The sequence below is a fragment of the Stegastes partitus genome, unplaced genomic scaffold (assembly GCF_000690725.1).
Source record: "Stegastes partitus isolate 25-593 unplaced genomic scaffold, Stegastes_partitus-1.0.2 Scaffold1000, whole genome shotgun sequence".
NCBI lineage: Eukaryota > Metazoa > Chordata > Actinopteri > Pomacentridae > Stegastes > Stegastes partitus.
The window spans coordinates 201,473-228,543 of record NW_007578731.1 but is presented as its reverse complement, the minus strand read 5'-3'; the positions used below and the strand labels follow the sequence as shown (position 1 = coordinate 228,543).

The window sequence follows — 27,071 nt, the reverse complement described above, 5'->3', positions numbered from 1 at the left end:
GAGCAGCAGGTGTGCTCTGCTGAGTGTGAGTCAGTCTTTTCCTGCCGCTGATGAATGTTGCGCCTCTTGGGGGGAGGACGAGGACTGATTTAGACCCCCACGTCCCAGGAAGCAGCTCTGTGCGCATAAATAAGGCCGTGCGTAAAGGCAGCCACACGCATGCAACAGTTGTCGGCTAATAATAACAACCTGCTGCGCCTTTAAGAGGGTGACTGAGGAGGAAACCTAATATCTCTCCATATCCAGCTCAAGTCTCCATCAATTAACAGTAAGAGCCGAGACCAGGACGCTACCTGGATCTGTCCCTCTGCTCCGTCCGCCAAACTGCACCCGCTTTTTTATTGTTTTGGTTGTTTTTGTCACACACAAACCGGATTAAATTACGCATTGCACCTTTAAGAAGCTGTCAACGGGATTAGAGTTACGCGCAGGTCGCCCTCCGGAGGGGTTTTACGCACCGTCGGCATCCAGAGGAGGCTCTCCTTCAGCGACATTTCTCCCTCTCCTCTCCTCCGTCTTCGCTGGTCCTGACACCGCCGGGGAGCTGCGTGACATGGCCGAGATAGGGAAAGGGGTCACCGCCGGGAAGCTGGCCATCAACGTCCAGAAGAGGCTCACCAGGGCGCAGGAGAAGGTGAGAGTGGTCCGCCTGTCACCGGCGGCGGCTCGCATGGCAGCGGGACACAGTGTCCTACTGTGAAACTGGATCCCTCAACTTTGTGCCTTCAAATACCGGCGCTTCTCCCGTTAACGCGCCGCTGTAACCGAGGCAGGTAACGGGAGAGTTAACGCACTGTACATACATATTTTACTGGGGCTTAAAATGACAATCCGCCTTCAAATGACACGTCTGCGTAAAAGCTCCAAAGCAGCGCTGAACGCAGAGCTGTTTCTAAAGAGTAAGGCCTTTAAAAAACTATTAATAACATCTGAAACTGTAGCTGAAGCGTCCCATTGTCACACTTCTAACTCGGTTTTATGGTTTAACTGATGACTTGCAGCATAAGAAGGTGTTTCAAAATGGTTTTGTGGTTGAATTAAGCCGAAGAAATCTCAAAGCGCGTCGTTATTTCAACCTTAAAATGCTGAACTCTGTGAAAACTCAGTGAGCTGCTGCATGTCAAAGCTTTCCCGGTGGGTTTTAGGGGCTGGAGGCCTGACACAGGTGTGTGTTTCTTGGTTTTGGGGTTTGTTTGCATCACTTACATGAAAGTTTGTTGTCAGATAGTTATTTTATTTGTCCCTCAGTCGGCACGCAACAAAATATCATTTAGGATCCTTGAAATCAAGTAAAAAGTCATTAGTTTTGCCTCAAAATACACCAAATTATGCAAAAACAAGTTGCTTTTAATGGATTTTAGGCTCTGATTCGGGGTGCTCTGAGAGGTAAAGCCTCATTCGTCCATTAAAGTCCTCCTCATAAGGCTCTAAGTTCTTCACTTGAGGTGAACAGTCAATAGTTTGCTGCATATCAAAGTATTTCTAGTGGATTTAACGTTTGTTGTCGTGGTTTTGGGCTGTTTTCATTCACTGAAATTACTTAAACAACCGGTTTTGCCAAATATCAGTCAAATAATTCATGATTCAGTCACTTTATTGATCCCTCAAAGGGGCAATTCCCCGTCAGCACACGATAAAACGTTAAAAAATATCATTTAAGGTCCTTAAAATGACGAGAAAAATCATGTGTTTTACCCTGAAGTATTTTAAATGAGCTTTTTAAGAATGACGGTGACATTTTAATGCAATATTTAATGGCTTGTTGTAATATATGAAGGTACTTTAAAGTTGGCTACGGGGCAGTTCAGTCGGGGTTTTAGGGGCAAATTTTAAAAAAGTATGGAAGTCTTGCATTTAAAGGTAGTTTCAGTAGATTTTAAAGGAGTTAAAGGTCAAATTCAGGTTTTAATCACCGAAATGCTTTTATTTAGTATCAACGAATTAATTAATCCTTCAAGTACTTTATTCATCTCTGGAGGGTTCATTCATAGTCGGATCATTACAGCTTTCAATTATATCAACAAAGAGACTAACGTTTAAGGAAGTGTTTTACCTCAGAATGGCTTAAATCTGCCTTTTAAGGACAAACAGGATGTTTTAATGGGATAATTCACCAACTGGAATTTACTGATCCACCAAATGAGCTCAAGGCTTTTAAAACAGAACCGTCCATTAAGATCAACCTTAAACGACTCCAAGTTCTTTAATTAAGATCACGACTCCAGAGATGGTTGTAAACGAGGCTGCTATGGGCATCGTTTAAAGCAAATAACTGGATTTTTGATGTAAAATTATAAACTTATGATAAAGAATTTGTCGAATATTTGAAGTTTCATGTGGAAATCACTGTAGTGACACGAAGCTTGAACCTAAAACACTTTATATTTTCCCTTTTTAAGTTATTTAATGTACTAATTAACGATTCGAATGGACTTTTAATGTGTTGTTGGCTCCGTTTAAGATGTAAAATCCTCTAAAGTAGATAAAATAACATGAAAACTATCTATTTGCTTTGGCTTTTACCTTAAAGGAGCCTTAATTCAGGGGTTTCTTTGACGCTGTTTGGTATTTTTTTACCCCCAAAACCTCATTAATACATAAATAAAAGTCACCTGGACTCCTTTACATATTACAACCCATTATTATTCCATCAACTGAGCCCGAATTTAGCATCAACGCCTTAAAAAATAGCAACGATGGCTCTTGATTTGTGCATTAAAGCGGCTTTTTTCCTCCTGAAATGACACCTTAGATTGATAATTAGGACAAATTCTACATTATTGTCAATTTAAAGTCAGACGGATGTTTTGCGAGCGTATCAAACATGTTGAAGTTGAATGGATCCCCAGTAGTTCAAAGCGTTCTCTGAAGCGGTGAGACGTTCTCGTGAACCCACAGCAGGGTTACTGGTAGTAACGTCCTCCTACGGTTTGGGGACTTTTTTTTAGTGCTTTCGCGAGAATTGGAGAAGTGAGAAAGGAAAAGAAAGAAGGAAAAAATAACCCCGAAAGTGTCCAAATGAAACCCGATCAACAGCGTGCGTTCAGCGGCGAGTTATTATTGTCCTAATCACTGCTGCTGCTTAAGCCTGCCGAGGTTTTACCCTCTAATCACCCCAGAGCCACACCAGGAGTGCTGTCAGTCAGTCAGTCAGTCAGTCAGACGCTTCACCTTTAAAACACTCATTGATGAAGGGTTTTTTTTTTTTGTCTTTCTGCTGCTTGTGTTTCCATTAAAGCCCACAGCTGTAGCTTCTGGTGGTTATCTGCCTCTGAAATGTGATTTTTGTCTCATTTGAGCCTGAAAAGTTTGATTTTCTCGCGACAAATGAGGAAAAATTACATTGAAGTTGTTCGTAAAGCTTAAAAATCCAGACGTGAGGCGTAGCGTTGCGTGACGTGGTTAGCTTAGCTTAGCATAAAGCTGGAAACAGAATGAAGTGGGGCTTTTTTTCATCTTTATTTATGTGTTTGGAGATAAACTCCAACGTCAGGGTTGCCTCCATCCACCAGTTTTCATGCATGTCGGTCGTTTGCACTTGAAAAGAAATTATTTATACGCTTGGCTGAGATGAAGAAGACGTCGTATCGGTTTAGCTTCAACCGGAGAGATGAGAAGTAAATAAAAACCTCAGACGTGTGTGTCGGAGGAAATGAGCGCCTTCAGGATCAATCCAGTATTTTTGGCAGCAGGACCAACAGACGACTTTAAGTCTGACTTATCTGGTGTTTACTGATCATTGAGTCCAAACCATAGACTGTATAACAGATGGACGTAGCTACCGTGACGTCACCCGTTGGTTGAAATGAAGCCAGGGTTTTGCTACTTCCTGGTTGACATCTTGGATTTTTGGAGCCAGTGACGCAGAAATCGATGGAGGGGGGCGGAGCCATAGGAGCAGCGATTGGTCAGACGGATTGAGAGGCGGGCCCTCTCTGCCCCGCCCACATTTACCGACTTCTGCTCGGTTCATCTGTATGGTCGCTGCAGACTGTCAATCAAGCCAGCCACGCCCCTTGCCCCGCAAAATGTTGATGATTTTTTTAAAATTCAGTATTGATTTATTTTCAGATTGGTCTATGGGAGCCAGGGCTTTGTGGAGCCAGCAGCTAGTGGACGTAGTGATGTTGCAGGTTTCTGACACTTCCGGGTTGGCTTCATTTTTCAGGGCTGGTTGCTACGTCCATCTTTTATATCGTCTATGGTCCAAGCTAGCGTGTCGAGGAAGTTGTAGTCGTGGCCAAAAAGTCACGTGTGAACTTTACAGATAGTGATGACCAACAGCAGCGAACTTGTCTGTTATATTCTTCAGTAGTTATGTGAATGTCTTTACCATCAGCTGGGCTTCTTTAGTCGACGTCCTCTGTTCTGCTTCTTCTTCTTCTTCTTAACGGCATCAGTTAGAGAATCGTTGTTGTTTATTTGACGATAACTTCATGTTCTTAGCAGAGCAGTGGATGGAACCAGGCGCTGACTTTCTGGATTTTCTCTAAATTGGGGGAAAAAAACAATGGAAGTATAGCTGTTAGCACGCCGCCATGCTAATGCCAAACAGGTACGATGTTTACCTTGATCAGCACCTCAGCTCAGCAGCGTGTCTGCTTTCACTGATCAGCTGTGAGCTCCAGGTGCAGCTGAGGCCGTCAGAGGATTACCGATGGACCGACTGAGCCTCGACTCAGAGGCCTCACGGTGTCTGTTCTGCTTGGGAAGTTAGTCACATTATCACAGAGAGATGTACGACAAAGTGAGTAACAATGGCAGCAAAGAGGTGTGACAGAGGTAGAAGAAGGCACAAAATGATGACAGACCAACTGTGAAGAGGCTCAACATGTCCCAACAGTGTTGTCCAAAGTGCAGGTGTGACGTGTGCGACGCTCGCCGTGAACGCTTCAAACATTAAACATCCGATCGCTTCCGAGCTTTTGAATGGACTCTAAATAGCAGCTGCTGCCACTGTAGCTCGCTGCTGAATGAAATACTGTCCCACGTTCCTCACGTCTTAATGCTTTTATAGCAGCAGTGGACTCTGGGATGTGGGGCGAAGCCAGATGACGATCCCTGAAGGAGCAGAACCAGATCAGGACTGGAGCAGCACTCTGGGAGGAATGTTGACCAGCTACAGACATGACTGAAAGGAAAGGAAGGAAAGTTGTACTTAGTTTAAAAAAGAGCCACAGAAGCTAGAGGCAGTGAGGAAATCAGGATCTTCTCTTAAATCATAACAGGGGTTTTTATTTGGAGGGATTTGTGGCCTTTATTGTGGATGGTGTGTTTCGTTTTGGTTTGGTTGGTGGCTTGTCAGGAAAATGTTTTAATTATGTTCTTAAATGTCATAAATCTCCCCCAACATTGGTGGAATTAAGCTGTAAATGATAAGAAAATCCTCTAGGAAATGCCAGATTGTACGGGAAAAAAGAGACTTGAACTTGTCGCGTTGAAGTATTTAAGGAAAAAGTAGAAATTGATTTATTTAAAAAAGTGGGAAATAGTTCATAAACTGACGCTGAGTCACATTTCCTACAGGCCAGATCTGTGAAAATCCTCTACAGGATCAGCATGGCTTTGGTTTATCTGTTGGTCCGATTAAAACACAGAACGACGAGGTTCAGGAGCCTTTTTTCCTCGAAGCTAGTCGCTATCAAGTCCAGTTTACTAAAGACGGTCAGTTTTTTTCCCTCTAACTTCAAATACGACACTTTTTTCCCACATTTCCTGCATTATAGGCTCCCAGCTGTGCAGGACTTTGTCGGAAACATCTTGTAATTTACTGCAAATCTGAAGGAAGCTGAAATAATGCGGCGCTGAAGCAGAAAGGCCTCGTTATCTGCTCACGTCTGAGATCAAAATCAGTGAAACGCATCTCCTCTTTCTTGTAGCTCAGTTTGAAACACAAACTTTAAGCTTAAAAGTTCTTTTTCTTACTGGAAAACAAAAGGATATCAGCGTCGGTTTTTCAAATATAAAACCACTTGCTTCCATTTTTTTGTGTGATTAGCTCCAGATTGTTGGAAATATTTAGTAATTTAAGGAAACTGTGAGCTCACGCCGGTACAATAAAGCAGAATCTCTCCACGTTTCAGATTAAAGCGACCGTGTTGAGAAACGAGTCGGACCGTGGGGGACGTGGGCAGCGTTTTCTGACCAGCGCCGAGGCGAGTCCTTGAGCTGGGAGCAGGGAGGAAGGTCAGGGTATCATCTTCCCCACGGAGGAGGAGGAGGAGGGGAGGAGGCGGCTTCAGCTGTCCGTCTGCTGGCACGCTGCCCTCCACCTCCACCCAACACCTCCTCCGGATCCTTCACGCTCCGCCGTCGAGAAAAAGAAATCATACCGTGACATCGAACCGTTTGTCAAAATCGTGCCGCACTGAGCATGCTCAGACTCACCCGCCAGTCAGATTTACGGAGCTCGTTAAAGGTTACGACTCGTAATCGATACGCGCTCTTGTTAGACGGTTAAAGGTGGTTTATGTACTGATGGCCACTAGGGGCAGCAGATCAGGCTACAAGCACAAATTGGACTTGATTCAGATAAAACTTCTCGCTCAGAAACAACCTGACGTGAGAATAAAATATAATTCATTACTGACATAAAACAAGGCGAGAATAGCACCAGAGAAATGAAATGTTGGTGATGCATTACTTAAATGTTGCACAATGTAATCAAACGGCTGCAATGAGAGTCACACATGGTGAGGAAGTATTACAGACGCTGAAGCTGACAAGTTATTAATTATTACGTCATATTCCAGTGATGTTGACGTGTTCAGTCCTGTTGCTCATGCAGAGACGTCAGCAGGGATTGTGTTCATGCAAAGCGCAATAAATTATCTTTTACCGACATTTAAATGAACAATATAGATCTGAAATAGTCAGGATTATCATTCTGGTCTTAGTTGTAGTTGCTGCTGAGCTGTGGTGGAAGGACGACTCGGACCAGAACCTTCAATTCAGACAACCAGGAGCAGCAGCCGTGTGATGTTGTCATCAGCAGCAATACGGATTACTCTCCAATAAAAAGCAAATCAAATTAATTTAAAAAGAATTTGGCGACTGGTCACTACATACAACAGAGCTGCTGAACAGTCGGGAGCACCGCGCCGCCATCTTGGATCACAGCCCAGTCTGAGGAATTAATGTAAAGCAGCAGCTTGTTCAGCTTTAACCCCCACAAACGTGGTCGTCTCTCCACGTCGAGGCTTAACTTAGCTGTTTGTGCGACTAAAACACAGCCGTAGAACCCTCAGGTTATGATTTTACTGTGAATGCATCCAGCCGGACCTGCTGTAAATAAACTGGAGGAGATTTGGGCCACGGCTACACGTAGCCGGGTCTTTACAAAAAAACGGATCTACGTTTCCAAAAAAATCTTCGTTTACACAAACTCGCTTAAGAGCTGCTGTGAGCTGCCAGACCTGTAGGGGGCAGTGTAGCGAGAAGCATATGCTAGCCAATCAGAGTCCTGGAAAAAACAACGAATGGCACGAATGACTTCCTTCAGCGATAACGGCGCGAGGGTTGTTTGTTTGGACTGACAGAGAAGTGGAGCTGCTCCTGAAGGTGGCGCTAGAGGACAGAACAAGTAAAACAGCGTCCATCTGTCACAGCAGCTGAACGGTAAACATGGCCGCACGCTGATGACGCTTCAGTCGCACGCTGTGACGTCTCCTCCCGTCTACACGAGTTCCTCCAAGTCTCCACTGACGTGATGGTTTTTGGTGACTCGTAGCTTCAAACCAAAGACCCGTTGAACTGTTCCTGCTCCGTGTGAACGTGACCTTAGACCTGAAAAAATACCAGAAAGCAAATGAAGCAGCAGCATCATGACGCTGTCAGACGACTCATCAGCTTCTATTTACCGTACGTGGACGACCTGCAGCCGTCCAACTGGACCTGCTATCTGACTCAGTTCCTTGTTATTCCCTTTACTCCGACTCGGACCAGCTGCCGCGGTAATCCCGAGCCTCTGCTGGGCGCCGCCGCGGTCGTCATAGTGATGTAATGTCACCCAGTCAGCTGTGCCGCCGAGCATGCTGGGAAAATTCCCCCCCTGGGAGGAATCTGGATGAGCTGCCCTTTAGAGAGCAGCCGGTGAAGAGGCAGGACCCCCCGACGCCGAGAGGCACCTGAAGGCGTCGCCGCCGCCGCCGGCCTCACCTGAACCGTTCTGTCTGGAACCAGTTTACAACCAATACAAACTAAATATTCATCCACAGTTTGGTCTTCATGCCTCCTTCAAGCCAAATTCTTTATAGAAATTTGTCACAAATGAATGCATCTGTGCAGTCAAACATCTGCTGTCATGGGTTTTACACAGAAATGTAAATTATATGAAAACATTCTGGGACGTTGTGGCAGTTTAAATAAAAAATACCAGATATTTAATCAACCAAATGTCTCACTGCTGCATTTTAAACACCACCAGTCTGATCATGTGTCATTTGGTGCTAATTTATAACGAATACAGACTAAATATTGGTGATAAACTCGGCTTTAAACCAAACAAACTCATGTGTTCATCAACACTTTATGAGTTTAGAACTGAGCCGCAGCTTTTCCAGCAGAATTCAAACGACTTTCTGGAAATCTTTAGTGCATCTGTGCAGTCAAACATCTGCTGTCATGGGCTTTATTTCTCTCTCAGACATGCAGAAATGCAAACTATGAGAATATTGTGGGACGTTGTGGCAGTTTGTCTGTTGTTTTATCGACCAGATGACTCGCTGCTGGTTATGTGTCATTAAAAAGCTGAAAACCTCACGAGGGGAATGACTTTTAGACAACGTTTAGAGTCGACACTCAGAAGCACATCCTGGTTGAATCAAACAACAAACAAAACGCTTCACATCTAAAAACATCTCACGCGCCTGAAGCTTTCAGAATAAAACATCCTCACAGAAGGTGGAGGAGTGGAGGCGGGTTTGATGACCCGCTTTATTTCATTCAGCTCTCTAAGATCAGTTTGTTGGACCTGCTGGGCCCGAACACCTGTCCCGTCCTCCCAGCATGCCTCGCTGCCGTGGGCGGGGCTCAACGGGAGGCTGGCTCTATATTTATCCCGTTAATACCCCACAAACTGCCCCGTGTGTGAGCTCCGGGGGTATTTTCGGGGACCTGAAACCCGACACCGCCGTCGCACTCTTCCACCTTTTGCGATTGGACACTTTCAGTCGTCACCTGGACGCACCTGGGCGACTCTGACGCCGACGCTTCGGCAGCTGTGTGTGATTTTTAGGCATTTGTGCGACGCCTGCTTCCTGTGAGGCCCATGAAGGGCCGGCGGTGGGGAAGTCCCCGGCCGGGTTGTGTATCCGTCACAGGATTAGGGCGGCAGGTGGTGCTGGAGGCGCTGCAGTCATCTGATCAGATTAGCTGCTGACCTTGTTGGACAAAAGAAACACAGCCATGCCTCCGTTTTTTCCCTCCTGTCAGCTCACAGGTGGAATCACTCAAAGCTCATTTCAGTGTTTTATCCCAACAGAACAAATGGGACTGATCGAACTTCTGCTCTTGTAGAAATAAAATTCAGCAAAGTGACTAAATTCAAATGAAAAGCAACTTTTAAAAAAAAAATATAAAAATCACAAACAAAAAGAAGATAATGTATAATCACAAAATGCATTTTAAAAAATATATAATAATAAAAAGAAAATGAATGAATCTTTACAATTTAGAGAATTAAAAAAGAAAAAAAAAGGAGTCTGGAAAATCCTAATGAAAAATAAAAAATAAGCGGGAAAAAAAATCAAAAGATATAAACCAAAAACATAATTAATTATCCAGGAAAAAAACTGGAATATATATATATTTTTAAATGGAATAATTACAGAGACTATGAAGGTAGAAAATTAGAAAAAAATATAAGGATGTATATGATTTAAAAATAAGCAAAAATATTTTAAAATAATTAGTAAAATAGCAAAAACCAAATAAAGTATCTAAAGAATAAAAATAAGACATCAACAAATCCATTAATAATAATAATAATAATAATAATAATAATAATAATAATAATAATAATAGAAAGACATAAAAATTAACATAGAATGTTTTTTTAAATTGTTATTTAAAAATAAAACTCCAAAAAAGAGCCTCAAACCAACAAACAAAAAATGTTTATATCAGAAACTCAGTGTGTTATTACTGATATATGTATACATAGATAATTTGGTTTTGTTATGAGGTCGACATTTTAACTGAAATCTTTAAGAAGCAGCTCTGAGAAACTTAGAAGTGGCATTTTTTTCACAGCATTTGCTTGTTTTTGAGTTTTATGTCTTTCTGTTGTGGTTTTGTGTCTTTTTGTGGTTGTTTTGAGTCTCTTTGTGTCGGTTTTATGTCTCTCAGTGTTCGTATTGTGTCTCTTTGTCGTCATTTGGAATCTCATTGTGGTATTTTTACTTTTTCTTTTTTAAATCCTAGTTTTTCTTCCTTTTTGTGGTCTTGCATCTTTTTTTTATGCTCTCATAGCTTCATTTCCTCTGGGTTTTTTTTTGTTTTTTGCATTGTTGTTTGTATATTAAGACTCGCCTAAACCTTCTTCAGACCTGTTGGATCACCTCAGGAGTTAACGTGATGGGGCGCTCTGGGCCTGACGTGACTTTAAAATGTGTTGAAAGCTTTAAATATTTCTGGAAGTCGAGCCGAACGCCTCTTCAGTGTCGCTTTACTCGTGTCATCAGGTCAGAGACACTTTGAGCTTTGACCTCCTCGTGCTGACTTTTTATCCAAATTAAGAAAAGGCCGGAGCTCAGGTGAACCCAGCTCGCTCCTAAAAGAGTCTCACATCCAAAAACTGATGATACAAATCCATCTTTACCTCGACTTTGATCACTGACGCTTTATCAGACGCTGACTTGTTGTCGGTGAAACTCTTTTGCGATCGCTTCGTGTCACTTTCTGGTTAGTTCTGCGTCTTTTTGTGGTTGTTTTGTCTCCATTAGTCGTGGGTTTGACCATAGTTGTGCTAATATTACGTCCCCCTTTTAGTCTTTTTGTCGTCGTTTTGCACCCGTTTGTGTTCCTTCTGTGGCTGTTTTTAGTTAATTCAGTCTTATTGTGGTCGGTTTGCATCTTTTTCTGCTCATCTCGTGTCACTTTACAGGAATCCTGCCTCTATTTGCAGTGGTTCTGTGTCTTCTTTTGGTCATTTTGTGTTTCTTTTTGGTTGTTTTGTTTTGTCGACCTTTTTTGTTCGATTGTCTCTTTGCAGTTTTGCATCTGTTGCTCTCATTTTGTGTCTCTGTGCAATCTTTCGGTTTGTTTGTGCATCAGTTTATGCTCATTTAGTGTCTTGTTTTAGTTGATTTAGTTTTTTTTTTTGTCATTCTGCACCTATTTGTGTTCATTTTTCTTTTTTTTTGGTCTGTTTTTGTCCTTTTATGGTTTATTTCTAATCTCGGGAGTTGTTCTGTGTCTTCTTCGGGGTTTTTGTGGAAATGAACTCCTTCGGTCCTTTGAATCTAAACCTCCTGAACGAGTCTTTCACACAGTCAGAAGGTGTAAAACTCAGACTGGTCCTCATAAAGCCGGTGACGTCCACGTGCAGCTGGCGCGAACCGCAGACGTTGACATGTGGCTTTGACAGGCCTGAAAATAGACAGAAGCATGCCTCCGGTTATAGATCCGAACAAAGTGGCAGGAATGAAGCGAGACGTGAATCGATCGCACACTTCTTCTCTTTTCTCCGCAGGTCTTGCAGAAACTCGGCAAAGCGGACGAGACCAGAGACGTCGCGTTTGAGGAGATGGTGGCCAACTTCAACAAGCAGATGGTCAGCGGCCAAACGTTCAAGTCCACAAAACAGTCTGTGATGCTGCAGTGATTGACTGTAGTGTTTTAATAACTCCGTCCTCCATCGCTGTGTTTGCTGTTTCAGACAGAGGGCACCAAGCTGCAGAAAGACCTGAAAGCCTACCTGGTAGCAGTGAAAAGTAAGTGGACATATTAGCTGGATCTCAACCATAAAAGGAGACAAAAAACTGCTCTAAAGAGACACAAAAAGACCACAAACGGATGGAAACTCACTGGGAGTGGACACGAGATGACCAAATAGAAACACAAGTTGACTACAGAGAGATGGAAAGTACTTAAAAAGTGACGCAAACTGACAAAAAAAAAAACATGCAAACGTGCACAAGGAGACACAAAACGACCACAAAGAGATGCAAAGCAACCAGAGAGAGTCAGAAAATGTCGACAAAGAGACACAAAACGACCAGAGAGAGGCAAAATTAGAAAGAATAGATGGAAAACGACCACAAAGAGACACAAGACGATCAGAAATGGAGCAAAACAACCAGATAGTGACACAAAATAAAGATTAAAAGACACAAAATGATGAAAAAGAGACACAAAACATCACGCAGATGACAACACAGAGACGTAAGACGACCCGCAAGAGACTCAAAACCACCATAAAGACACATAAAACAACCAGGAAGAGAAACAAAATGAGCAAAAATACGTGAAAAATTAACACAAAAAGACACAAAATGATGAAGAAGAGACACAAGATGACCTGAAAGAGACGGAAAACAATCGGAAAGAGACAAAATTAGCAAAAATAGATAGAAAATGACCACAAAGAGTCACAAAACAACCAGAAAGAGTCAGAAAATGTCGAGAAAGAAACACAAAAGACGCGGAAAGCAACGCAAAACGACAGAAAGAGATGCACAATGACAACAACACGCAAATGACCGCACAGAGACGTAAGACGACCCACAAGAGACACAAAACCACCATAAAGACACACAAAACAACCAGGAAGAGAAACAAAATCAGCAAAAATACATGAAAAATGAACACAAAGAGACACAAGATGATTAGACATAGAAACAAAACAACCAGACAGTGACATAAAACAAAGATAGACAGAAAACAATCGGTAGGAGACAAAGTTAGCAAAAATAGATGAAAAATGACCACAAAGAGACACAAAACGATGTGAAAACAAATACAAAACAATGAGGAAGAGACCCAAAATGACCAGAGAGACACGAGAGAACCTGAAAGAGACGCAAAACGACCACAGAAAGATCAGAAATTCCCACAAAAGGCACAAAATAGTGTCAGATGTGAACGCTGCACAGAAACAGAGACGAACTAGAAATCGATGCAAAATGACCAACAAGGAGCCACAACAGCAGAGAAGGATGCACATGAACTACAAAGAGCCAACATGGCCGCAGAGAGACAAACAACAACCACCAAGAAAGTGCAGAAAACATAATCCACAGGCAGACAAATCACGGCAGCAGGGACACGGTCAGCGTCGTGGAGATCAAACCACCACATTTCTGTCTGGACGTTAATCGGTCTCGACCTTCGACTGCTCACCTCCTGTGTTGTTGTGTGTCTGTGTTGCAGCGATGCACGACGCCTCGCGGCGGCTGCAGGACTGTCTGGCTGAAATGTACGAACCCGACTGGTTTGGCAAAGAGGAGATGGACGCCATGGCAGAGGTGAGGCGGCGCCGTGGCTTCCTGTCCTCCACCTCCACCGTCTTCTCTGTCGCTCACCGTTGTGCTCGTTTAAAACATTCTTCTTGTGTCTCAGTCTCCGTCTTTTCCTCGCTGCTAACACTCTTTGTTTTCCTGACCTGCATGCTTCTCTCCTTCCTCTCTGAAGGAGATGATAGAGAAGGAGTTGGACTATAACTTGGAGGTAAAAGGCAGAGAACGTGTCCGGTGTGTCCCACGGATCGGCTCAGGACGGGCCGCACAGACGTAGAGAACATGATTTGATTGGCGATTATATTGGCTCTGAAAGATTATGAAAAGCGCCAAACATCTGCCGTGGCTCTCCGTCTGATGCTGCTCTTGGTCTTGGTTCTCGTGGAGGGACACACTGGTGCAGATCAGACCAAGTAGACGATCAGTTCTAGAGCAGATCCTGTAGCTCACCGTACTGTAGGAATGTTCTTTTCACTCTGCCAGAGCAAAAACAAACGATTGGACGTTATGAAGAGAGAAAAGCACCAACAGTGGCTTCATGTACAGAGGACAGCTTCAGGCGGGTACAAGTGAAGACAGGAGGCTGCTGTAGGAGTCAGTAATGCTCCTAAACTTGGCTTTTATATTCACGTCATGCACAAAACTAACAGAAGATACAAAAAAAATGACAAGAAAGAGACGCAAAAGGGGAAAGAAATGCAAAATGACCAAAAAGACAGTCGTGAAGTGACCACAGAGACACACAATGACCAGATAGAGACGCAACAAGACCACAAGGACGCTAAAAATGGCCACAAAGACATAGATACTGACTATAAAGAGACACAAAGCGACCACAGGTGGACACACAATGACCAGACAGAGACGCTACGTGACCACAGACACACACAATGACCACAAAGAGAAGCAAAGGACCATAAACAGACATAGAATGACCAGAAAAATTACCTCAAAGAGACAAGAAACTACCAGAAATAGAAGCAACATGATCAGAAAGACACAAATAACGACCGTAAAGAGACACAAAACAACCACAAAGATACAAATTATGACCCTGAAGAGACACAAAGCAACCACAAAGATACAAATTATGACCCTGAAGAGACACAAAGCAACCACAAAGATACAAATTATGACCCTGAAGAGACACAAAGCAACCACAAAGATACAAATAACAACCACAAAGAAACACAAAACAACCACAAAGACACAAATAACGACCACAAAGAGACACAAAACAACCACAAAGATACAAACAACGACCACAAAGAGAAGCAAATGACCATTAACAGACATAGAATGACCAGAAAAAGACGTACAAATCACCACAAAGAGACAAAAACAACCAGAAATGGAAGCAACATGACCAGAAAGGCACAAATAATGACCCCAAAGAGTCGTTTTCTACTCTTCGTCCATGGAAGCAGCCTGGCAGTGTGAAAACACGACAGCTTTAAGAGGTTTTATCTGAACGTTGTCGTCCCGTAAACGCTGTTGTGTTGCTCCAGGACACCGACACTCTGTGGCTGGACTACCACCAGAACGTCACGGACAAATCCCTGGCCTCCATGGACACGTACCTGACTCAGTTTCCTGACATCAAGGTGCGTGGGCTTCACATTAACCTGAACACCGGGTCGGTTTTTCAAAATAAAAGCGCTTAAACGAGAGTGACTCTAGGGGTGTGCAAATCACAGGTTGTATTTAAATGATCTGAGAAAATGTTATATTGTCTGGAAGCAGCTTTTAAAATGTGAATATTTGCTGGTTTTTGTGTTTTTAACTGCAACACTTTAAGGTTTTTTCACATTTTGTAATAAAACTCACTTTATAGTTTCGCTGATGTTCTGCTTAAATGGTGCAAATAAATAAAAACTAACGGGATTGTTTAATTTGTGCAGAATAATACAGCATGAAGGATGTTTAAGTGATAATTCTTGTGTGTTTATTTCAGGCTCGCATAGCGAAGCGCGACAGGAAGATGGTGGACTTCGACAGCGCCCGGCATCACTTCGCCTCCTTACAGAAAGGCAAGAAGAAGGACGAGGCAAAGATCGCCAAGGTAACCGCCAGCAAGAGTGTGTGTGTGTGTGTGTGTGTGTGTGTGGCAGCTGGTGTGTGTGTGTGTTTGAGCATGTCAGAGTTTAAAAGGCACAGTTTGGATTAGTTTTTTGATTTAAGGCGGTATGAAACAGTTCATACCACCTTTTGTTTTATTCTGTGTTCAGCTGCTGGTGTGATCTGAATATTTTTTTAAGAGAGAAAAATACTCTGGATTTAGGGATTAAAGAATAAAAATTAAAAGTCTGCAAATAATAAAATAATAATTTTTAAAAATCTTTAAAAAATCCCACTTCTTACGCTGCTCTTAAATTATTTTCAGTAAATGACCCTCTCATGCATTCTTTTAAATTTGCATTTGAAATTTTTTTCATTTCATAATTATTTTTGGCCTGCTATGTTGTAATGAAGACTTTATATATTTATTTCATATATTTTTCTTTTACCATTAACAGCACTGATGACATCATAAATCAATTAAACAATTAAAGACACGCGTACACAAAAGATGAAGTCGATATAAAACACTGGGATTCTTCTATTTAACATTAAATCCGTATTAGCTAATCTACTCCATTATTTAAACACTAAACATGAATAAAGTATTGACTCATGATCATCACAGCTCACTGTCGTTCATGTGATTCTATGAACTCATGCCGTCTTTCTTCATGTTTAGTTTTAAATCCAGTGAACTAATTACATATTTGTGTAGCTGTCGTATGTATACATTCAGTATTACAGCACGATGCAGTTTATAAATCAGAAAAAGTTTGAATAAACACGTTTACGATCAAGTTTTTGTTCTATTAAAGTGTTTTTAGTGGTTATGATGAAACCTACAGGGACAGTCATACCGCCTTAAGTCAAACAACCAACACCAGTTTGATTTGCAGCTAATTAACCTTCGTTAAGCTCATTGAAACTGTTTTGTCTGATTTACTAAATGCTGATTCACATGTCTGCATTTGTTTTGATTTGCTCTTTGTCTCGCTGCCTCTCCTGCTCCGTCTCTTCTGTCTTTCTCTGCATGGTGTGTGTGGTTAGCCAGCAGCCCTGTTGGAGATGGCGGCTCCCAGCTGGGCTCAGGGTTTGATATCGGCCCACCAGGTGGCTCAGACTAACCTCTCCTACAACCAGGTGACACTCTGGTTCATCTCCCCCTCCTCACCCCCCAAACTGTCCGGCAGGTCCGGCACGTGATCAGCATTGTGAGCTTGTGTTGTTTTGCAGCGCAGAAAGCCAAGAAGGCCCAGAGGAGTGTTAAAGTCTGCTCATGGTGGCAGGTTTCAGTCCATAAAGTCTGATTATTAACTAAAATATGTCGTATTTTGATTTGGGAAGACAAAAAGCTGTCACCAAATGACACGAAAAGACCAAAAAGAGATGCAAAGTTACCACAAAAAAGATGCAAAACCAACACAAGGAGAAGGAAAATAACTGCAGAGGTCCAAAACCGCCACAAAGGCTGAAAAGACCACAGAACAGTTTACAAAGACCACAATGAGACTCGCAGAGACCACCAACAGACATGAAACGACCACAAGGAGACACAAAATCACCACAAAGAGATGCAAAACGATCACAGAGGAGGAAACAGAGACACAGACTGATGCCAAAGAGACACGACATCACTAAAGAGAGGTGCAAAAAAAGCACAGGGTTTTGTAAAATGCCCATAAAGAGATAAAAAAAATCATAAAGAGACGCAGTAAGACCACAATGAGACACAAAATGACCACAGAGAGATGAAATAAAACAACAAAGAGAACTGAGATGACCCCAAAAACAAACGTGCCAGGTTACTTAACTGATGCACAGAGACACAAGATGATCCCAAAGAGATGCAAAATGGCCACAAAACTGATTAAATCACCACAAAGAGGCACAAAATCACCACGAAAAGATGTTAAATGATCCCCAAGAGATGCAGAATGCCCCCAAAAAAATGGTGAAAAGACCACAAAGAGGCAAAATCATCACAGAAAGATGCGATAAGACGACAAAAACAACTCAAATGAATGTAAAAAGCTGTAAAACTGCAGCAGAGACGCAAAGTGTCGCAAAGACAAAGTCATATGGGAAGTTACCACAAAGACACACAAAATCCCGACAAAAATACAGAAAACGACCACAAGGAGACACAAAAATACCACAAAGAGATGGAAAAAAACACACACAGAGGCAAAACGATCACAGAGACAAGAAATAAAGACAAGGAGGCGCAAAATTACCACAAAGAGATGGAAAAAAACACATAGAGAGGCAAAACGAGACAAGAAATAAAGACAAGGAGGTGCAAAATTACCACAAAGAGATCGAAAAAAAGAAAACACTGAGTAAAAATGACGACAAAAAGATGCGATAAGACGACAAAAAGAACTAAAACGACTGTAAGAAGTTGCAAAATTGCTGCAAAGATGCAAAAAGACCACAAAGAAATTGAAAAAACATACACTGAGATACAAAGTGACCCAAAAATAACATCAAAATCACCACAAAGAGGCCAAAAACCCCACGGACTGAACCAATCGTCTGCTTTATAAACGTAGAGCCTTCGTTTGCAGGAGCAGCAGAGTTCACGGGTTCATCGTGACACAAATACAGAAATAAACCTTCTCAGTGGGACTCTGTGCCGTCGACGCCTCCTCTGTGTTCTTATTGATGCCATGCAGGTGCTCGGCGGCGCCCACGTCAGAGCCTGTGGTCGGTTTTCAGGTGTTTCAGGTGATTGTTTTGCACCTCGTCCACTCCTCTGCTGATCACGAGCCTGGTGATGATTTGATCCGCCTCCAATCTGCCGTGTGCGTCCTCCTTGTAGTCCTGCAGCCTCGGCGTTGCTGTCGCTCCCGTATGAAACCCTGGTTGTTGGTCCGCATGCTCGCGTGCTCGCGCCTTCGCTGCCCGTCGGCCATCTTGTATTACCACGTGTTGTTTCCCCACCCAGGCCGAGGAGGACCTGGGCCGGGCTCAGAGGATCTTCGAGGAGCTGAACGTGGAGTTGCAGGACGAGCTTCCGGGCCTGTGGGACAGGTAGGGCAGAGACCGGCTGCAGCTCTCCTCCACCTGGACCCGGCTCAGACGTTTGAAACCCTGTTTGTGTTTGTGTTGCAGACGTGTTGGCGTCTATGTTAACACATTCCAGAGCCTGGCAGGTCATCAGGAGAAGTTCCACAAAGAAATGAGCAAGGTGAGTGGACCCCATCCCCTCCGGCCGACGGAACGGAACCGGTCAGCGTGTAACCCGCTCTCTCCTCTGCGCAGCTCAGCCAGAACCTGAACGACATCATGACCAAACTGGAGGAGCAGCGGCAGCTCAAGTAAGTGCAGCTGCAGCTTCTGAAACGTTTTAACCAGAGTGTAGAGGAAGTGAGAGTAATGTGCTTCATGACGCCTCCTGCTGCAGAAAAACTCCAAGTGCAGCGGCGAAGACGGGCGACGGCGCCACGAGGTAAAGGCTGCAGCGCCGGCAGGAGCCCACGTTCTGCTTGTCGGGCGGTTCTGCTTTTACTGTCTGTGCTGCTTGTTGTGCACGTTGAAGACTAACAGAGCAGAAGTTCAAGTTACGATATGAAGCCACGTAGCCTGTCTGGCCAATCAGAGGAGAGCTTCAGGACCACAGAGTCTCACGTGTTGTTACGGTTTCAGGGTTTTTTTTGCCCAGAATCCTGCTGAGATAATTAATGTCACCGTTTTGTTGCTTCGTTGGGCGCTACGTAGCTCCTGGATCGAACTCTTCATCGCTTTTACTTTAAACTTAAATAATAACAAACACCTACAGATGGAGCTCCACCATGTTGGAAGCTTTTAGACCTGAAATCTTGTCCGGATATTTTCACAAACAAAAACAATTCTTTACGTTTTTTTTTTTACCGTTTTGATGCCTCAGAATGAATTCTCTCTGTCAGTATTCTGGCGTTTAGCAAACAGACATAATGTTGGTGATCCTGACTGACCTGAAACAGGAAAACTTTAGTCTGATTTAAAGTCAGACAGCGAGAAAGAAAAGTCTGTACGTCTGGTTAAACAGCGTATGGAAACTTTTTGTTTAGCACTTCGAGGTTCCAGGTTTACGACTTAGCGTTGCTGCACCGCCTCAGAGCCCTGCTGTCTGAACCATTCTGCAGCATCTTCTGCAGAAACAACTCTGGTATTTGATGTATTGTTGACGCAGAGTCACCCGACGTGCTTATTAGAGCGTTTGTCGTCAGTTTTGCTGTTCTAGAAATATATCAGTGTGCAAAAGGCCAGTGTTTGAGACGGAGGTGCTGCTAAATAATGTTGTTCTGAAGATAAAAGCAGTTCAGAACCGGTAAAGGTGCAGAAATGTTCTCCCTCGTGCTCCTCAGGCGTTGTGTTTTTGACTGAAGACGCTGCATGTGTGATTGCATCCGGCGGTGCGTTTTCCATTTCCGTTAACGGCTTTCCACTCGATCGATGCACGTCTAAAGATCCGTCTGGTTGTTTTTAATCTATGTGTTTGTATTTGAAACGCGCTGATAACTTTGGAGGCTTTTTTATCTTGAGATTTTTTTGTGGGTTTGTTTTGTAGGTTGTTCGTTAATCTAGTTGCGGTTTTGTCTCTAAAATACCAGATTATGATGCAGAGCTTTAAAACAACTCAAAGATATTCAAAGAAGCATCAAATTTCTCACATCTTATGAGCTGCAGCCAACTAATTATATATTAAAAAAAACACGGCAAACTGTTAATCAGTTGGAATTAAATTAAAATAAAATTTTAGACAGAAAAAAGGTTAAAAAGGTTAAAGCCTTGTGTGTTTGTCACCTACCTGACAGTCTGTGTGTGTTTACATGTGCCTGCTGTTGCTCTGTGGTGCTTAACATGATGCAGCAGTTTGTTGTCGCCCCCGTGTGGCCGGAGCAGAGAACTGCACGTATGATGAGTTTCCTTTCTGTTCTTCACAGTCTGTACTTTTCTACCCTCACGCCCTGCGTTTTCTCTCTCCTCAGTGAGGACGCCAACCACAGCGAATCAGCGAGCTCGGCACCAAAGGTAACAACACCACCGAGCAGCTCCAGTACAAACCCTGAACATGTGTCGCTCTGAAACGAGGAGAGATTTCTGAGGTTGAAGGGAATAAATGAGTTTGAGTGTGCTCATTTTCTGTAGTTTTATGACAACCATTAATAGCTGTGTGACAGATTCATGGGACACAAAAACAATATTTACTGGATTTTAATGCACAAGGCTTCAGTTTCTTCAAGTCTGTGCTGTTTTTGAGGAGTTCAACTGCATGCACTTAAATTAAATTAATCTGCATATATTCAGGATAAATAAAGTTTTTCTCATCACTTTAATAGTAATTGACTGTCCACATGATGAGGTTTGTATTTGTATTTATCACGAAACAACCTTTAAAACTTCCAATGTCACGTATTTGTAGCTCATAAATCTGCATTTGTGTGATAAAGTTGTTCGTTTTGGTTCATGAGGAGCTTGTTTCATGTGTAACATCCACACAGCAGGGGGCGCCGCTGAGACGAGTTACAGTCTAACAGTGAGGGCAAAGCAAATGGAGACTAAAATATTTAAAAACAATATTCTTTTAGCTTGTTTGCAGCTAAACGTGACAAAATAAATTCATGTTTTTACCGTGAATAATAAACTTTATTTATTTGTCACCTAAACATGTCATGAAAGTCATATTTAAGACATAAACAAGACAGTAACAGAACATTAGTTGAGAAAAATGATGAATAAAAGATGTTGCTGAAGACACTGCACACTTTAAATATAGTTTTGAATGCATTTTAAATCATTTTAATCATTTAATGATGTTCTAAAGTGTTGTCAGTTTCAGTTAAGTTGAATTAAATGTTGATTTATGTGTCAATTAAAGTGCAGTGTACTCTGGGAATATACAAACAAATAATTCAAATGAGGAGAAAATGAAATTCCCTGATCTCTACAGGAGGGGTTGCAAGATAAAAAAGAAAATTGTAGAACAAAAACAAGTTGCATATTTGAGCCGTAATTGTCACAAAATGTAAAAAACTTACTTTGACTGACGTATTCTGCTGCCATCCTGTGTTACGTTACTATAAAGTAATGCTTCATGTTGTGTTGTTGTTGTTTTGTCTGTTATTATGTGAACACTCCTGCAAAGCTAAATGGGAGTTGGCAAGTGTTTTTTTGTCGATATTTTTGGGGTCGGAGGCTAAAAAATGTGTGAAACTCTGCTCTGAAGCTCCATATTGGTGTTAATATGCCCTCACTGATGTACTAACATGTGTCCGTCTGCTTCGTCGCCTTTTGCATGCGTGCACGTACGTGTTGTGTGGATTTGATTGAACCCTCCTGGTGGTGCAGAGGCCCGGTCCTCCTCCCAGCCGGCCTCCGCCCAGACTGACGCCGTCGCCGGACCAGAGGCAGCAGCGTGTCGGCCAGCTGGAGGACGAAGCCTCGGTGCCTGAAGCTGACACAGAGTCGACTAACACAGCGCCACAGGTCAGGCTGACTGCACGAAGCTAATCGTGACAAAAGCTAACTGGAGAGTGACTGTAGTTTGGTTTGAATGATCCCACTAGAACAGAACCTCACCAGTTTGTTTCGTTCAACAGTAGAAAAGAGGAAGTTCTGTTTGTGTTTTCCATAATCTGAGAGTCTTGGAGCGCATAGAGGTCTAAAAAAAACAGAGGACCGAAAATGGAACCCTGAGGAACTCCAGATCGCCAACCTCGCTCAGAGTTATTTATGTTTTCGGGCCACTGCCATCTTTAATATTCAGCTACCATCCTGTGTTAAATTCCTATAAAATAATAGTTTCTGTTCTGTGGTTGTTATGCTAGTGTTTGGAGTCTATTAGTTTGTGGCCGCTTCTCCACAGATACGTTTATTTGAAGGATAACACCAGAACAGAACCTCACCAGTACGTTTAGTTAAACAAATAAGGAACAAAACCATATGGAGTTATAGAGTCAGAGGTGAAAAGTGAAGAAATGTTTCGTGTTTTCCACAATCTGAGCATGTTGGAGCATATAGTGGTTAAAAAAGAAGAGGACCGAGGATGGAACCCTGAGGAACGCCACATATCCAACCCTGCTCAGATTTATTTGTTTTCTTTAATAATCAAGTTTAACATGTTATATATCTAATGTTCTTGCCAAAACGTGCTTATTTATATCATAGGTTTAGTTGGAAAAATAAATATCAGCCACCATTCGTCAACAAATTGCTGAAATATTTGGTTTTTGATGTTTGATTCACACGTTGACCTACAGAGCAGACGTTTTCAGATCAATCAAACCCTCCTAACCCGTGTGTGTTATGGATGTGTGTGAGGCAGTGTGAGCCCTGGTCAGGGGTGAACCTGCTGGACTGGGATGTGGAGGTTTTACAGCCGGTTACATTACCAGCTCCCAAGGTGGGTGTGATGTGTTCAGGCAACAAGCTGGTGGACTTGTTTCAGAGCTGAAGACTGTGTTTACATGTAGTTTTAACCCCGTTTTGATTCACTGTGAGCTCGTTTTTCACTGCAACATGAAGTCCTGCACCTCTATGGAAACAGAAGAACCATGACAAGAAGTGGAGAGAACGCAGATGACATTAAAAAATAAAGATAAACATTGATTTGCTTTGATTGTTTTATAAAAATGGGGAAATGCTTGAATCAATTTGTCAAAACATAGTCTTCAGGTGTCACCAACACTGGGAGAAAATGTGGCTGCACATGCTATAGATATTTAACTATTTAGAAATTATGTTATTTCACCGTGCCTTAAATCTTTACACAGCCTGCAGTTCAGCTGAATATTGAGAAATTTTAGTTTCATCACTCTGTGAATCAGTCTTGACTTTTCCTTCTGGCTGAGCAGCGCATAAATCAAAGTTTCTTTAACTAAATCTGATGCAAACTGTTTGTTTTGGGCCAAATTTGAACAGAGACATGTAGAGTAACGTGATTTGGATGAAAAATCCAAATTTGAAGCTGAGATTTGGTTCATTTTCAGTCGGTTTCATTTCACTCCAGTGAAACTTACAAACTCGCCTGCAGGGCTGAAGTACAAGATTAACAGTTTTTATTTTATTTTTTAAAATTTGGGGCTTTTAGTCGCCTGAAATGCAGATTATGTTCCGGTATAAGCTGTAATTATACAATCTTTAAATGTTACGATTTAAAGCTGACAAGAAAAAAGGAAATTTAAAGATGATTTTTAGTCACAAGCCGATGCCCAAAAAAGTTGCGTTTTTGTCTGCGTGTAAACACAGTCGTGTGTGTTTGTGTTGTCAGGAAACCCTCTGATTTCTTCACCGCATGTCTTTGTGTGCCTCACTTTGCATGAATGATGCTGATAAGCTGATCAGGCTGAAGTTTTTAGCTCTTCCTCCCCACATTTACACTACAAGTCTGAACAGTCTTCCCTCGTTAAGCACAAAGACTCCACATAAACTGCACATATGTTCATGTCTGATCTTGGTAAATGTTATGAGGACGTATTTGTACCTGGTTGAGTCTCACTCGTTGTCTTGTTTCCTCACTGCTCCACGTAAGGCGCCGTCATGGGACTCGTGGGTAAGAAGGTTCATCTCTTTGAAAAGACAGAACCGACTCTTTTATCATCTTTAGAAACTCCTTTTCTGTCCGTTTATCAAACTGAACTCCTGTCGTTCGTCCAAACCTTCCTCCTTTGGCTTCTTAACTCCCTGTTCAACCCTCGTGACCTTCCCTCGTCCTCCCCCTCGCCTCCAAACCTCCCGTGACGCTCCTCAACCCCTCGTAGCGAGAACAGAGCGCCACCGAGCAGGACCCGGAACCCGACGACCAGAACCCGGAGGAGGCGCAGGGCGGCTGGGATTACGACGACAGCGGCGCCCAGAGCTACGCTCAGCCCGGCTGGGACGACGCTGAGGGTCAGGAGGGCTGGAGCCAAGATGGCGGCTACGCGGCTCAGTCGTACTCTGAAGCCAACTGGGACGACGACGGTGTGGATCAGGGAGGATGGGGGGAGGATGACGAGGTAGAGTTGGATGGACGTGACGGGAAAGTCCAGGATCCCTCCGACGACAAAAAGCCTTTGTGATCTTTCCTCCTTCGCTCCACTCCTGGAGCCTGTCAGTCTTGATTCAACTTCTTTAATCACACAAACGGACTTTGCTGTTTGTCTTTCTTGCAGAGCGCGGTGACCAACGGCTCCGAGGGTGAGCTCCCTCCAGGGTTCCTCTACAAGGTGAGACGTTCAACAAGTACACCAGTTCAGAGCCTTCGTCTACAGAGCAGGTATGAGTGTGACCTTGTGTTGTGGCTTCAGGTGAAAGCGGTGCACGACTACGCCGCCACCGACGGCGATGAGCTGGAGCTGAAGATCGGAGACGTCGTGCTGGTCGTGGCCTTCGACAACCCCGACGAGCAGGTCGGTTTAACTTCAATCTAACGACCAGATGAACTCTTTTCTTAATCTCCTGTCTGTTCTAACTGGACTTCTTTGGTCCTATAAACTTTAAATTATTTTCCTAAAAAGCAGCAAAACACACAATAAACATTAAGTTAGATTAGATCAATAATTTATCATTATCAGGAATTTATTTGGCCTCTGTGTTTGTGTCGAGAAACTCTGATATCAAGACACCCTGAGTCCAGTTCAAGGCATCGTTTACATGCCTCAGATGTGCGAATATATCTGATATTATGGAATTAAATACAATGAAACATGCACCCTGTGTGGAAAAGTCACATTGTCATCATGTCTATGATTGTTTTTTACAGTTCCTTCCTCACTGCAGCCTCTTCTTTTGCACTGGTTTACCTAAAAAAACAACAACAACAACAAAAAATAAACGCTCATTGCATTTAATTTGGCAGATTTTGTCAGAAACTTGGTGAAAACTATATGTGGGTGGAAACTCACCTCATAATCGACACAGCTTTTCCAAAAAACTACTTGGACCAACATTAAGTTCTGTCAAGCCTCCTTTAAACCTTTATACCACAGAGGAACAGTTTATAAAGTCAACAGAGTTAATAATTAACGCTGAACGATAATAAGTGCAGCTTTTGGTCGTCGATTTATCGTTTCTGATGTTTTTTTAAGCGGGATTTGCTTTTAAAAAATGGCAAAAAATTAGCAGTTTTGCAAGAAAAAGAGAAAATTTGCTGCCTTTGTTTGTCATACATCATTAAAATTTGAATATTTCAAGGCTTTGAGGAGTTTTTGTCGAAGAAAAAGCAACTTTTGTCCATTTTCTGATGTTCGATCCAATGAAGAAGAACTTCTCTTTTTCAAATGGGGAATAGGTTTCTGTTCACGTTACAGTACTTGGTCAGCAAACACAGACAATACTTTTATATACATCTGAACCCTGTTTCCTTGCTGCTTGCTCGTATGTCTCGGTAGATGTAAAGATATTTGAAACGAAGCTTGTTTTTCTGTCTGCAGGACGACGGCTGGCTCATGGGCATGAAGGAGTCCAGCTGGGCGCAGAAGAAAGATGCTTCAGCCAAAGGTGTTTTCCCCGAGAACTTTACCCAGAAGGTTTGAGAATAGCGCCACCTACAGTTCGTGCCCCTCTGCTTCAATCACTCCTCACGTATCTGAGACAGAAAAAAAAAGTCATCACATGTCCACCTGCACACCAGAATTGATCGTCACGACGTGGTTGTGTGCGCTGAAATACAAATACAGTTAAAAACGGTGCCAGTTAGTAACTATTCAAAAGATGACAAAGAATTTGGTTCCAGCCCGACTCGTCTCATGTTTTAGTCAAACCCAGAATTAAACTCATTTTGTTATTCCTGCGTCATACTTTTGCTGAAGTCAAACAAAACGCAAAGCGTGCGTTAGCTCTATTTAAACCGGATAATTACGTCACGGATGTACTGTATGAATGTGGAAACGTTTTATGTCGTGCTTTGTTATCGGTTATGTTTTGAGAACTTTTCACGGTTCCTTGCATGAAGCATTTCATCGTGTTGTCATTTACTTTGTAACAAACACTGTGACACCAGGCGGAGTCGCTCTATGAAATATGGCTGGAGAGTGCAGGAGTCCTAGAATAGAGCCCTGGAGGACGCCGCCGATCTGAACGGTATATTATCAAAGTCTATGACGGTTTGTTGGGCTTGTAGGGTTTTCAAAGGGAACAGTAGTCTTTCATTTATATTATCGGCCATTTTGAGGACATGACTTGACGTGTGGCTTCAATTTTCTAATGCACATATGGTTTTATTTTGTTTTTTTTCATCTTTTCTTTGATGGATGAAAAGCTAAACCTTACTATCAAACTCAGCTGCTGATTTCTTACTTACCCACGTTTATGACACATTTTTCATGTGAATTGAATTCTGGCTCTCTGCTGATAGATTTTCTTTAGTTTTTGGGTTTTTTTTTTCCCAGTAGAAAATCAGGTTTTGACGGCGTACTAGTGACGTAACTGCGGCCGTCATTACCAAACACACCACAGAAACCAAAGCTAAACCCATGCAAAGACATTTTTACACTGTGTGGAATAAATGAATAAGGAATGAGTCCGTGTGGTATCTGATGCACCATCTGTTGGATCAAATCAGCCTCATTAAAGTTGAATAAAACAGCA

The 27,071-nt window shown here is 42.6% G+C and overlaps 1 protein-coding gene across 2 annotated transcripts; it reads left to right on the top strand.

The window, feature by feature from the left end:
• On the top strand, positions 1-27,071 carry bin1b (bridging integrator 1b). 2 transcript variants are annotated; one of them, XM_008294848.1, is made up of 18 exons: positions 1-634; positions 11,693-11,773; positions 11,879-11,933; positions 13,372-13,466; positions 14,966-15,061; positions 15,412-15,519; positions 16,566-16,658; positions 18,466-18,551; positions 18,633-18,708; positions 18,783-18,838; positions 18,925-18,969; positions 20,492-20,534; positions 21,843-21,989; positions 24,034-24,054; positions 24,263-24,499; positions 24,656-24,709; positions 24,791-24,892; positions 25,916-27,071. In XM_008294848.1, exons 1-18 carry the CDS (start codon positions 554-556, stop codon positions 26,015-26,017), a joined length of 1,578 nt encoding a protein of 525 aa, XP_008293070.1. In that variant the 5' UTR covers positions 1-553; the 3' UTR covers positions 26,018-27,071. The 2 variants fall into 2 exon arrangements, with proteins under 2 accessions (XP_008293070.1, XP_008293069.1); XM_008294847.1 differs by lacking the exons at positions 16,566-16,658; positions 24,034-24,054; positions 24,263-24,499 and having other exon boundaries at positions 26-634.